Source organism: Pagrus pagrus (assembly GCF_965226575.1).
Source record: "Pagrus pagrus genome assembly, chromosome: 10".
Classification (NCBI taxonomy): domain Eukaryota; kingdom Metazoa; phylum Chordata; class Actinopteri; order Spariformes; family Sparidae; genus Pagrus; species Pagrus pagrus.
In genome coordinates, this window is record NC_140194.1 from 29361925 (window position 1) to 29375658 (window position 13734).

A 13734-nucleotide genomic window follows, 5' to 3' on the forward strand; every position below is an offset into this window, starting at 1 on the left:
CCTGCACCAGTTGTATGTCTTCTGTGACTCTTGAGCAGCTTTGTCAAAACAAAATAGCATAGTTGCATTTGATGCAAAACTCTTGTTTTCTATCATCACAGTAAATTACTATAAAGTATTCTGATTCTACTTTATGTCCATCCATTATGTGTTTAAGGCCAAATTTTGTAACCCATTACTTGTGAGTAGAACACTTCATGCAGAGATGTAATATGAATTGACCATGGTTTATCCTATTTTACAGAATTAAACTAATCATTAACTTGTGATTCTCTGTATTACATGCATATATGCATGTTTTGTTTTTTTTATTAAAAATTTGTAATATCAACCAAACCTTTCCTATTTGCAGCATGTGGAGCCCAGATTTAGCCCAGGCTATCACAAAAATTGCCTCTTATATATGTCAATTCACAGGACAAACTTAGAACAACATGTTGTATATCTTTTTCAGCTTTTTTAGCCCTTTGCATTAAAATAATTAACAGATGGCTTTTCATATTATTCTTGTGGAGAACTGTAGGATATTCTGTCTCCAACAATGCCTTGTGGTAAGGTAAAAAAAAAAAAGATACTATGACAAACACACCGGAACAGAATCAACCCCAAAACGTAAAAGATAAGGCAAACACAACTAACAGTAGCTGCTAGCATGGCTAACAGCTTACAGCCTGTAGTTGGCACCAATGTCTCTTATAATGTCTCTGGTTGGCACGGTGGTGTGGCTAAATGCTAATGGAAACATGCTATCGTGTGCACACTGGCCATGCTAACATTTTATTGTTAAGCAGGTATAATGTTTATCATGGTCACCATGGAATTTAGCACTTGGAAACTAGCACTTAGCCCACAATACAGCTGAGGCTGACAGTAATGTCATGTCAGTTTTGCAGGTAATGCTCATAAACAAAAGATAAATGGCGATCATCAGACTTCCCCTCCAGCTCAATCATGAGATGGACATTTTTGTTCTAATGGATGGCCATGAAACTGAGTATGACATATCCAGAATGAATCCTAATGACTACGACCCGGTCAACACTGGACTCTGTCGGATACTTCTGTTGATTTCATTTCTGCAAAAATATTATATTTGACAGCCACAGTTGTGCTTTGTGTTTTGTACACATAAGCAAATGTTGGCATGCTAACATGCTTACTTAAGATGCTAACTTGATTTACCTGCTAAATGATAGCATGTCAGTACTGTGAGTGTATTAGCATGCTGTTGTTAGCATTTAGCCCAAAGAGCTGCTGTTACTAAGTGAGAAGTTTCACAGTACTGCTGGTGTGGCTGTTGACTCATCTGCTTGTGACCAGTTAATACCAGGAGAGGTTTCTCTGTGAACCTATCATGACACAGAGCATGTCTATGACGTGTGAGCAGCTTATTCAAAGATTGACTTTACTTTTTCCCCACTTTAGTATGGATATATTTTAAATATATCTTTGAGGACGTACAGAACAGTGTAATTCTGTCCAAGTGTCAGACATTGGATTTGCTTCATTGTTTGTTGTATAGTAAAGTTCAACAGGGCTCTAATCTGGTTTACCTGACATGTTTTTAAAGCAGCAGATTGTATGAAGTTTTAAACCAGACTGCAGTTGCCCTGGAGCTTCTTCGGGTGTGTGTGTGTGTTTTTAACACAGTTAACACATGGCAGCAGCAGAGGCGGGTGGAGCAGCAGGACCCTGAGCTGCAGCTGCATAAAGCAGAGAGCAGGCAGGAGGGAGGAGCCTGAATATAAACCAAACAGCTCTCCACACCCTGCAGTCCTGGGAAGTTCCTCCGCATTCCTGTCATATACACACACACATACACACACTTACATACACACAGACATATACATAGGCAGAAGGCTGGGAGGAATCACAAACCGAGGCTGGGTGAGTACACGCAGAGAGTGAGAGTGTGTTGTTCCTGGTTTCTTTTCAGGAAATCTGAATAGATGTTGTTGTGTTCATGCTCGTGTGTGTGTGTGTGTGTGTGTGTGTGTGTGTGTGTGTGTGTGTGTGTGTGTTCAGACAGGAGTTTGGAGGGGGTGTGGGCCTGCTGTAGGACTGGACAGAGCCTCATCATCAACGTTCTGACAGGTGTTGTATTTCCTGACTCATCCTTTCTTTCAGTGTGTGTCTCTCTCTTTCTGTCCCTGTCTGTTTAAACATAACTCAGTCACATTAGGAGGGACGGCACCACTTCAGTCCTGTGTTCCTGTGTCTCTCTCAGTCTCATCCTGTCTTCCATGAGTTTGTGTGCATGTAAGTGTAGCTACAAGCTCAGTTATCATGCAGTCAAAACAGAGGAAGTTCTTTTATTGGCTCAAAGTGCCAAAGAAACCGCTGTTTCCTGCAGAGAAACTGAAACATTCAGCGTTCCGTGCTACAGTGTAGCTACTTGCTACAGTAGCTTGCTACAGTAGCTGAAATGACAGTAATAGTCAGAAGGACACACTTTGCAGATAAACTGCACCTTCAGTAAATGCAAATCTAAGAGATTCATGAACAGTCTAATGCTGTTTAATGTAATATGTGGTAATGCAAATGCAATAAGGAAAAATGAATCATCATCATAACTGTCAATATATGACTGCACTCAAACATGTAAATGTTGTGAGTCTAATGCAGCACATCAGAAAGGACCCTACAAGGCACTGAGCAGAGTCGTTAACAAGAAGTCCTGGTGTCCTGCTAACTAAACTGTTTTTCATAGCTTCATGACTTTTAATCAGAATCAGAATTCCCTTTTAATCTTCTTATAAAAGGATTAAAGTAAAGTTGTGACAGTGAACTGCCCTCCACCCTGCCCAGGTTGAGTGTGTCTGAAAATCTTATGAACATTTTCATCTTTTTTTTACAGTGTACCATAATTTTGCAGCAGTCTGCAACCGTAGAAGTGATTCTGTGAGACTGTACGTAGGCACAGAGCTAAATGCTAACATTTAATGTTGAGAGGATATAATACTGATTGGACATCATCTTAGTTTAGCATTCTCATTAGCCTCAGTTATGTTTTGTGTTTAGTGCTAATTAGTTAATGGTGGCATGCTAACATGCTAACCTAAGATGGTAACCTTAATTACCTGAGAAATAATAGCATGTTGATTATGAGCATGTTAGCATACTGTTGTTAGCATTTAAAGCACTGCTCACTTCAGTTTCAATGAACTGCTAGTGTGGCTGTTGACTCTAGTTTGCCTGTTACCCCTTAATACCAAGACAGGTCTTCCTGTTTAGAAGATGTAATGTGGGACGCTATCTTAGTTTAGCATTCTTAATCTTAGTTTGGCATACTAACATTGGCTAATCAGCACTTAACACAAGTACAGCTGAGTCTGTAGTCGAGTCATTAGTCTTATACCACTAAAGTTATTGCAATTCATCCTGAGCAGGGCATGAACAACTGGACCAAATTTCATGGCAATCCACTTAAGACAACTCTGCTCTGCTCAAGGAAAGTCATTGGATCAATGAAGTCACTGTTCAAGGCTTTGTGCCAGTCCATTCAGTAGTCTATAGTGTTGTCACAAGTTGTGAAAACTTTGATGTAAAGTCAATTTCATGTTTCACTAAGAGACAAAAATGTCAAACTCTCGGTGGCACTAGAGAAAAAGTCAGGGGTCAGGTCGGCTTCATCCTGGAGACCATGAATGTGTGTACAAAATAGTTGTTAACATATTCCAATGTCGGGTTAGTGGTGGACAAACAGACTGACACTGCCCTCCTCAGAGCCATGATACTATCATGGCTAAAAGAGGAGAAAACCTCACAACTCTTTACATTCTCATCAAACCATGAGTGGTTCTCTACCTGGCTGTCCTGTTGACGAGGATGATGTGAGCATCTTAACTAAACCTGTTTTGTTAACATTTCTTCTCAGTCTCACCATGAGTAAGGCAGAAGGTGATGAAGGTGACGATGTCAGCAGCAGTGAAACAGCCCAGCTGCTGGAGGATAAGACTCCAGCAGAGAAGAGCCTGACCAAACTGAGCGCTACCACTCTTGGACCAGGCTGGACTAAAGTTAGTTGCCCCTGCTGTGTATCGGAGCGCGTCGAGCCGTTGGTTCTGGTGAAGCTCGGAGAGAAAGTTCGCCCCGAGACGAAAAGGTGGCTCATCAGACTGATTGGAGCGCCTCAGAAAGATGGAGGTGAGGGCTTGAATGTCAGTGATGATGGGAGAGAGCCCTGTAGAGCTCACTTTGTCTGCATTGATCTTGCAAAGAAAAACATGCAGATCAAACATTTATGAGCCTTTCCTCTCATTATGGAGGTCTACTGAAGAGGAGAGCCATTCCTGGAAGCTCTCTCGCTCTTTAACATTTGCATTTACATGCCAGCAATGCAGATAATATAGGTGAATGATTCCTATGAAGATGTAATCTAATTTCATATTCAAATTACGTTATTCATGTGTGAATAGGCGATTTCTTTTTAGCATAATAAGGGTAATAATGAGAGTTAATTGCCATTTTGTTTCTCTTTATTGTGCTCTCTGAGGAGAGCCTAGATCTGACAATCTCTCTCCTTGAAGGAAATTTCTTAGATTATTTGTTTAATCATCTATTAAAGCAGTCATTAAAACTATAGGCTTACTGTGCTGCCAAAAATGTTAAACGCCATTAACCTTAAATTGTAGCAGAGATCACCAAGTTTCCAAAGACGTCAAATATGTGAGGCTGAATTATTTTGGGAAATATGTGTAACTGATGAACGAGAGTCTAGAATATTTGTATTTGATGAAATGACAAGGCAAGTTTATTTGTATAGCACAAGTCAGACACAAGGCAACTCAAAGTGCTTTACAGGGGCATAAAAATTACATTACATTAAAAACAAGCAGGAAGACATCAGACACAAAACATTTAAACAAGTTGAGAAATAGGAAAGTCATCTAAACTAGAATAAGTTTAAAAGAGACAAGACTAGAAAATAAAAGTCACAGTGCAGTTCGAAGCCTTGAAATTGCTTCAGTGAAAGGCAGTGGCAGACCGAAAGGTCTTCAGCCTCGATTTAAAAGAGCTGAGAGTTGGAGCAGAGTTTGTTCCAGATATGTGGTAATGTGGCATAATACCTGAACGCTGCTTCTCCATGTTTAGTTTTGACTCTAGGGACTGAAAGCAGACCTGAGCCTGACGACCTCAGAGGTCTGGATGGTTCATCGTAGCAGCAGATCAGAAATGTATTTTGGCCCAAAACCATTCAATGCTTTATAGGCTATGGCCATAAAAACATGCAGTATACAGCAACTTAAGGGAAAGCTCTATTCTGCATTTCAAATAACTGTCAATATTCACGTATCTTGAACATATACACAGCTTTGTCCAGTCCTTCTGTCCATCTCTGCCAAAACACTTCCTCAACCCAACAGAAATGATTACTCTCCTCTCTTCTTATCTTTTTCTTTAATCAACACCACTGGAGCACCACAATCTGCACTTCCCCTTCTCGTCTTACCTCTTGGATTTGTTTAGTGCGCGTTTATTCCATCTTTTTAGCCCTTGCATTAGATATCATGGATTTTTGACCCTACTGTACACTCCACATCTGTGTTCCTTTTCTTTCACTACCATTCATTTGTGGATGACGTTAAACATTATTTTTCTTTTTTCTAACAAACAGATAAAGACATTAACATCATTCTGACTTGCTGAATGTTACATCAGCACGTAAAGCTCAATCTAGCTGAGACGGAACTCATTTCTCAACAAAATCAAGCTCAAATCTCTTCCACTTCCTGTTTGTTTGCGTAATAAATCAGCTAGTGAAGAAACATTCCTCTCTGTGTAAGGTATGCAACCAGCTCAGTGTTTAAAGTTTCTACTCCATCTTTGCTCCACTGTCTCCCACCAGGTGCTGCATTACTGGCCCACCCTGGCGAGGAGGCCAGTGGTGACATCATCGTGGTCTCTGCCCCACGCTGTACGTTACTCAGAGCCACTGAAGAGTTGGGACTATGTAAGACTTACAAGACCAGAGACATGGAAGCCTTCTCCTACAATGACAGAGACAACTTTAAAGATTCAGGTACACAAGTGGAGCTTTGAATGCAGTCATGAGCACACTGTAAACGTGAAAGCATAACATGGGCAAGGGTACAGTATGTGGGTTAGTTATTCACAACACAAAGAGAATCAAGAATGTATGATCATATATGTCATATTAAAAGGGCAATAGGTAATATTCAATTTGAATTTACCAGGTGCTCAGATATCAGTTATCCGTTTGCAAGGCCATAAAACTAAGGCTTTCGTCACACACAGAACGCCTGGCAGGTGTGTGCGATACAAAGTTCAGATGTGTTGTGTTTTTCCATCGCTTGTCCGTTCAAGCCGCATTGCACCTGTCCACTGACAACCCTGTATGCCCAAATTTGGTAATTTGAATATTTCCGATTATATGAAGGAGTAAGTACTTCTGTATAGGCTGACAATGTTCCCCCTCTTCTTAAAACAAATAAACCACTTACTGTGAAAATCAATTGGATTATCTGAGAAATGCAAGACATTCACTAGAAGGAATGCAAATTCAAAATAAGTTTCTTGCTTGCAGTGTAGTCACAAAGCTAGCGTGTAATAACACGAGTGTCATTGTGGACATACATCCTTGCACACAAATCTATTGTACCCATACATTACATTCCGATACACCAGTCTCAGCTGTGCATCGTAGTGCTAATTAGCATGGTAGCATGGTAGAATGTATAATATAAACGAGTCATATAGTATAGTAAGCTTGTTAGCATTTAGTACATGCAGATGTTAGCACTACAGTACAGCCTGACAGAGCTGCTAGCACAGCTGTATTTTTTCATTCTTGTGCATGTGTGTATTCACACAACACTGGCTTTTTCTGTGTTTCTGTGTCTATTCATGTGTGCGACAGACAACATGGAGGTGTTCCTGACCCTGGCAGAGCGGCAGTACATAATCAAGTATGAGCTGGACGGCCTGCGGGCTCAGAGAGACCTGAGAATACCCGGCCTGTCCGACAGCTACACGCTGCAACACCGAGACAACATCTGTGAGTGCTCTCAGTTGTGTTCACAGCAGCATGGAGAGACAGGATGCACACACTGAAAACATATCTGTACTTTCTTATTTATTATCTACTAGTGAGAATTTCATTTTATAGTAGTTATAGTAGTAGAAGAAGAAATCACTGAAGATCACCACCACTAAGACATCTTGTGCAGTGCACGCTTCTAATCATGTTATAGATTTCCATCCAGCTCATGTAGTGTTTAGAGTAATCTCATCAACTGTTATGTGTTTTTCAGACATATTGAACATCATGTTGTAAATAATAGCTGTTGCCTGCTGCCCCCACATTCAGCCTGTAACCAGCTGTACTGTGTGAATCTATGTCTTGCTGACCTCAGCTGTTCTTCTCTCCTCGCATTCGATCAACAAATTGCCTCAGTCAGCATCACCCGCAGTGTATGTGGCGTATAATGTATGTGTGTGTGTGTGTGTAACTGTATATATGTGAATAGGTTGTTGCTTACTTGGAAAACTGTCACCCATCTTCCCAAGGTGCTTTGTGTCCTAGTGAAGCTTTGATTGTCATGTGTGTTGTTGCAGGGCAGAAGCTGGGGTCAGCTGGTGTTATTGTGGACACGTTTCCGCTCCACAACCCGGACAAACTGAAGGATCTCAGTGAAGCCTGGTACTCTGGGAATCAGCTGGCTCAGCCGCTGGGTGGGTGGAAATGCAACAGACACACACATAAACTGATGCAAACATGGTCTCAGTTTTTCATGCTGAGAGGAGTTCGAGTTCACAGTATGGCCATATGGGTGACAGCTTCTACTTTCTGCCTGTAAGACAACCGAACCCTGACACCTCTGTGTGCTGCTCTGTGCAGATTCAGTCAATGGGTACTTTGGAAGCTCTGTGGCGTTCTACTTCAGCTTCCTGGATTTCTACACCTGGTCTCTGCTCCCACCAGCCGTACTGGGCCTGTCCATCACCTACTTCTCAGGTAGGTCTGTGGATTGTTCATTCATTTATGTTCACAATTACCCGTGTGGCATTCATGAAATATTAACACTCCAAAACATACATTTATATAAATTTACCATTAGAATGGTTAGAATGGTTCTTCTCACACGTCACAGGTGAGGTTGAGAAGGAGATGGAGGAGTCCGTCTCAGGGTCAATGGCCATACCTGTTGACTCGGCACAAACTGTCGGTGGCCACATGGTCCAGGCGTTGTTCAGCATGCTCTGGTCCACCGTGTTTATCGAGCTGTGGAAGCGTCGGAGCTCTTCCCTGTCCTATCGCTGGGGGACCCTGCACCTCGCCGAGCGCTTTGCAGAGCCCCGGCCTGGCTTCCACGGCGACCTCGGGGTCAACCCTGTGACAGGTCGTGTGGAGCCGCTCTTTCCTGAATGGCAGAGGGACCTGCGTATGGCTCTGGCGTCTGTCCCAGTGGTGGGACTGTTTCTAGGTACAATTCTTAATTTTAGCTGAATGAATTGATCAGAAAGATAATATTTATTAGTTGCTTAGTTTGATTCCCAAGTAAAAGAAGTATTGTTTTCCAAAGGAAAGCATCTAGTAAATGTCAGCCGAGGTTAAAGTGGTGAAACATGAAAGCACAGAAAAGTACGCTCTGCTCTTTAAAAGTGCAAAACCTCTCCTGAGCCCTGCTTCTGTACTCACGTCTCCTGCCTCGTCACATCTCCTCCTGCAGGGTTGGTGGTACTGGGTATGCTGTGTTTCTACTGGGGGGAGGCCCAGGTCCAAGAGCTCCACAAAGACTGGGACTCTCTGCTGTCTCAGACTTTGCTCTACATGCCCTCAGTGCTTCACATCGTCTACACAAACGTGCTAGCAACTGTTTACAAGACGGTGGCACAGTCTCTGACTGAATATGGTGAGTGAGACGGAGGGGATGCAATGGGGAGTATAACAATTCATGAATTTATGAATATAGTAGCAATATTTATCTCATACTGATGATGTAAGCATTGAAGAATGTGTGGCAAAGATGCAATCAGGGAATGGGATGATCATTCAGCTGATCTGGTGTCTGCTGCCCTTTAGAGAACCACAGAGAGGAGTCTGCCTTTCAGAATCACCTGACAGCCAAAGTCTTGGTGGTTAGTACCTCCTTTCTTCTCCAACCAATAGCTCTTACATTGTATTTTTACCCAGCATGCTCTTTGATCAGACTCTTTTCTCTCTTTCCCCAGTTCACCTTCTTCAACTACTTTGCAGTGCTCTTCCACATCGCCTTCTTCAAGCAGGATGTGCCTTTGCTTCGAAAGGTAACAGCTGAACTCTACTAATGTTGCATGTCTCTGTAAAGTGTTGTGTCTTCGAGCTACTCGCCTGATATTTTAATATGTGAGACAGATTTAAAAAACAGAGGTATAAATCCAACATATCCTTATCTTTATGTCTAATATGGGTCAGGAGTCAGAAATGCTTGATCCTACAATTCCCACAATGCAATAGCACCTTTCATTAGACCCTCCCTGCTCATGTCACACTCCTAAATCTATTGTTCTAAACAGGCTGAGGTGACACTGATGACTTCATCAGCATATTCCTGTCTGACCAATCAGCACAAAGTTAGAAAGTGACATGTCTCTGCCCCGCCCACATCATTTTTCTTTTACATAAATCAAAGAAACTGTTGATTTAAGGGTAATCATTTCTATAATTTGACTAACAGCAACTTGTACAGCTGTGTCAATGTTGTTCACACTTTTTATAGATGCGAGGCAGCTAGCCATTTATGTAAGAAGATCCCATCCCGCCTTCATAGCTTTCATTGCTCAGTTGTTTCTACAACCAGCTGTGAGCTCTCAGTGAGCACAGCATCAGACTAATTTGAGATGCAGGCTTCCCGAGGCAGACATTTTAACTTGTCAAAGCGGGAAAAGCACAGGTGTGACCAATAATGTTAACGATGGCTCCATTCTATGAAGTCATGTCAGTGAGTGAGCATGCGGTGAGGACCTGTACTTTTCCTGCTTTGACAAGTCAGAATGCCATGAAAAGGGTGTACTCAGAAAGTTTGAGCACCACCAAACATAAATCAGTGAACAAAATAAAAGATAAAGGCTTCCTGAGCGACAATAAATTCACATGCTCTCTTTGTCTAAAGCGTCTAGCGTCTTTGCTGATAGTGACCCAGCTGATAAACCAGGTGACAGAGGTGGTCATACCCTTCCTGGTGGACCGGTTCATCAGCGCCCCCCACAGGACAGAGAGTGAAGACGACCCTGAGGAGGACAAATTCAGGAACCAAAGCACCCTGCCTGCTTTCCCTGTGAGTAAAAGGTTCATAATGAAACAGGGGTTAGAATAAACTGTGGCAGTGTGTGACACAGCTTCTTGTTTTGTCACAGGGCCTGTTTGCAGAATACATCGAGCTCCTGGTGCAGTTTGGGTATTTGAGTCTTTTCTCCTGCGTGTATCCTCTGACGGCCGTGCTGCTGCTCATCAACAACCTAACGGAGATCCGATCGGACGCCTACAAGATCTGCAAACTGTTCCGCAAACCCTTCACCCCTCCTGTGGCTAACATGGGCGTGTGGCAGGTCAGCAGAGAACACAACGCACAATAGAGGAGAGACAGCCGATGTGTCACACTCAACCACTTATGAGCCAACAGTCAATGCCATTGTCTTGTGTTTCAGATTGCGTTCGAAGTCCTGAGTTTCGTCTCCGTCGTGTCCAACTGCTGGCTGCTGCTGCTGTCACCATGGCTACAAACGTTGTTCCAGGAGCGTGAGATGAGCAGCACAAACATTCTGATGTTGGCTGTTTTGATGGAGGTAAGAAGGAGGATGGAGAGGTCACATTAAAAATAATCACACGCGTGTGTTCGCCTGACATCGATACCTCTGTGTGTGTTCGCAGCATGTGCTCATCGTGGTTAAGGTGGTTCTTGCAGTAGTGATCCCAGATGAACCGGACTGGATCCGTAAAAAGAGAGAGCATATTGAATACACATCCATGCAGGCCTTGAGAGAGCAGGTTAACCACCGTGCATTTCATTATTTAGCATTTTTAGCATTGAGGTTGTTCTTTACGAGTGTGACGACTTCTCTTTCTTTCCTTCTAGAGGGTGCAGTCTGAAGACTCCTGATTGCATTTCAAAGTGTTGGGGTGGTGCTTTATGTTATCCTGTGCTGAGCTGCTGCAACCAGAAGATACCAACCTCAGTGTTGTGTGGGCCCAGACAGGAGAACAGTCTCGGCTCTCCATCAGGGCCCACAATGCATACTGCTGTGCCCACAATGCTCCACCTGTATAAGTGTTTCAGCTGCTCTCACTATCAACACGGTGCTTCTGCAATGTACGCACTTTGAAAACACACTCATGTCACATGTATACTGCAAGTGCGATTTGAACAGCAGCTAAATTGTTGGTTTTTTTCTCAAATGTGAGACAGCTATTGGATGTCTTGGTTATGTGTACAGATGCCCTTTAAAGAGCTGATGGTAAAGGAGGTTTTCACAGGGTTGGTTTAGAGCTCTTGTACGATCGCTATGGCTACGGTATGTACAGTCAATATTGACAGTAGTAAGGGACGGATGGGGCAGAGTATTTGATGTCACTGGCAGGGTCAAACAGAGAGAAAAGGCTTGACAGAGTGTTCCGTTTTTTTCTCTGGAGTGGGAATCTTTCAGGTGTGTTTTTGCTCAGTGCTATTACCTGATAAGCTACAGTGTGTGTTCAGGAGGACAGTGTCATTATTGGAGTGGTTAGCCAAGACAAAAAGCCAGAAATATAGATGTATGTCTTTTAAAGCAGCTTTAATGATTATTTTATGCGAAAAAGTACTTGTAGTAACAGAGAGAGAAAAGAAGCAGCACCAGCAGTGCATTTTAGCTCATTTTTGGCCCGCAACTTACAGTAACTTATAAAGGTCTGATAAACCCACGGTACCATACCTGCTCAGCACCAAACAGCAGACAGACTAGGTTAACGGCTAGCTGGTGAACACAGTGGAGCATTTAGCAGCTAAAGAACCAGGTATTTCCCTCAGAACTCAGTAGAGACTGAAAAAGCTAAAAGGAGAGTGAATATTGGACTTATTGTAGATTTGTTCAGGAGGTCAGAAACATTACTCAATCAATGTTAATGCTGATCCGTGTCTGCCATAGATTTCTAACAGAACCAGATACTGTCATGTATTCACTCCAATGAGAATTGCCAAGTGCATATGCAGGTTTCCAGCTTTCACATTTCCTCCTGACTATGCGGACCACTGAATATGTGTAGTAGAGTTTCATCTCTGGCCCATAGACGTCCTGTTCCAATGATGTCACAGCTTTTTAAATCCCTTTCCTCGGCTTAAGGAAAGTTTGACAAATATAAAAACCTCCATGGATCAAACATTTACAATATAATCATAATTGACCGTTTTAGCTGTTTAAAGTGGCCTGTGAACAGTTTTCCAGACGTCTCTTATATAATTGTGGTTTATTCTTAGCTACAATACCACCAGTGACCACTGGGCAAAATTGGAAGCAAGGCTCGAGGTCTAGTTAATAGATTCTGCTGGATGTGTAAACAAGTACCTGTTTGCTGACAAGTTAGCCACATCGACTTAATAAGGAGATAACAGTGTGTTTACAGCTTGTTGTGCTGCCAAAAATGTAATTATTGCAGCTTTAATTTCAGAATGTCATTACTTTTGTCTGTGGCTCGACCAGATGAAGACAACATGGCCTGGATTGTAACCCTCTAACTTAAACTGATGCCAAGTGACTTTTGTGCTCAGTCAGTATTGGCAGTGAAAACAGCTTCAGGTTTAGCAGCGAGTATAAAGTATTGCACTACCCTCCCTTGATGATACTGTCCGCACCTTAAATAATCCCAGCATGGCTACAGGACCATGTAACATCAGATGAGTGCAGTAAACTTTGTGCCAGGATTTGATTTGCAGTGAAAGAACCTCGATGTGCTTTGCTAATAGAAATGTATTATTTTTTTATGGATGGATTTCAGTCTTTACTCACATATTTATCTGTTGTGTGCCTTCAAGAGTGACTGCTTGACTTCACTGTGCTGTAACTAGTTCACCTTGTAGTCTGATACTTTACATACTGTAAGTGTTATTTCACTGTGCACTGCGGGCAGATTTGACCTAATATAGTTAATGTGCAGGTGAATGCACTGGGGAAGTCCACCATTTCTTCTGCTTTAAGGTGGTTTATTGCTCATACTGAATAATTTATTGTTTTTTAGGCATTAGCATTCTTTCCAGCCACCAGGAGGCACTCTACACTTACATACTTACAACATTTAACTCCACATGCTCCTTACAAAGCCCTGCTAGCTGCAGGACTGCTTCAGTAAAGATGCAGATGGATGCTGAGACTTCCTCAAGACTGCAGCTGTATGTGTGCACTCCTGACACTAATCATAAACCTGTGTGTGTGTGTGTGTGTGTGTGTGTGTGTGTGTGTGTGTGTGTGTGTGTGTGTGTGTGTCTGCCCTGTTTTGAAGTTAGTGAAGATAAGCTTTGAGACAATCTCTTGAGCAGAATTTCAGGTCAGAAACAGGTGATGATGTTTGCTGGTTGTCCCTCAATAAACACACAGAAGGAAGCTGGTTGGTTGTTGTGTCTCCACTTCATAAAAAAGTAAGTAGGTGAAAGGAATCACCTACTGTTTTACGGTATTGTAATTTTTACCACCACATCTATGTAACAGCTACAGTCACTAGTAAATTCAGTACATTTTCAAGCAAAAAATGCCAAATCTACATTT

General features: G+C 42.3%; 1 protein-coding gene across 1 annotated transcript; it reads left to right on the forward strand.

The window, feature by feature from the left end:
* Nucleotides 1-1743: 1743 nt before the first annotated feature.
* Nucleotides 1744-13576, forward strand: ano10b (anoctamin 10b). Its single transcript, XM_084365022.1, has 16 exons — nucleotides 1744-1887; nucleotides 2026-2094; nucleotides 3878-4146; nucleotides 5849-6022; nucleotides 6881-7018; nucleotides 7579-7695; nucleotides 7862-7978; nucleotides 8115-8447; nucleotides 8694-8876; nucleotides 9047-9102; nucleotides 9196-9270; nucleotides 10116-10280; nucleotides 10360-10551; nucleotides 10651-10788; nucleotides 10874-10990; nucleotides 11079-13576. The coding sequence occupies exons 3-16, from the start codon at nucleotides 3885-3887 to the stop codon at nucleotides 11100-11102; spliced, it is 2091 nt and encodes a 696-aa protein (XP_084221148.1). The 5' UTR covers nucleotides 1744-1887; nucleotides 2026-2094; nucleotides 3878-3884; the 3' UTR covers nucleotides 11103-13576.
* Nucleotides 13577-13734: the final 158 nt, after the last annotated feature.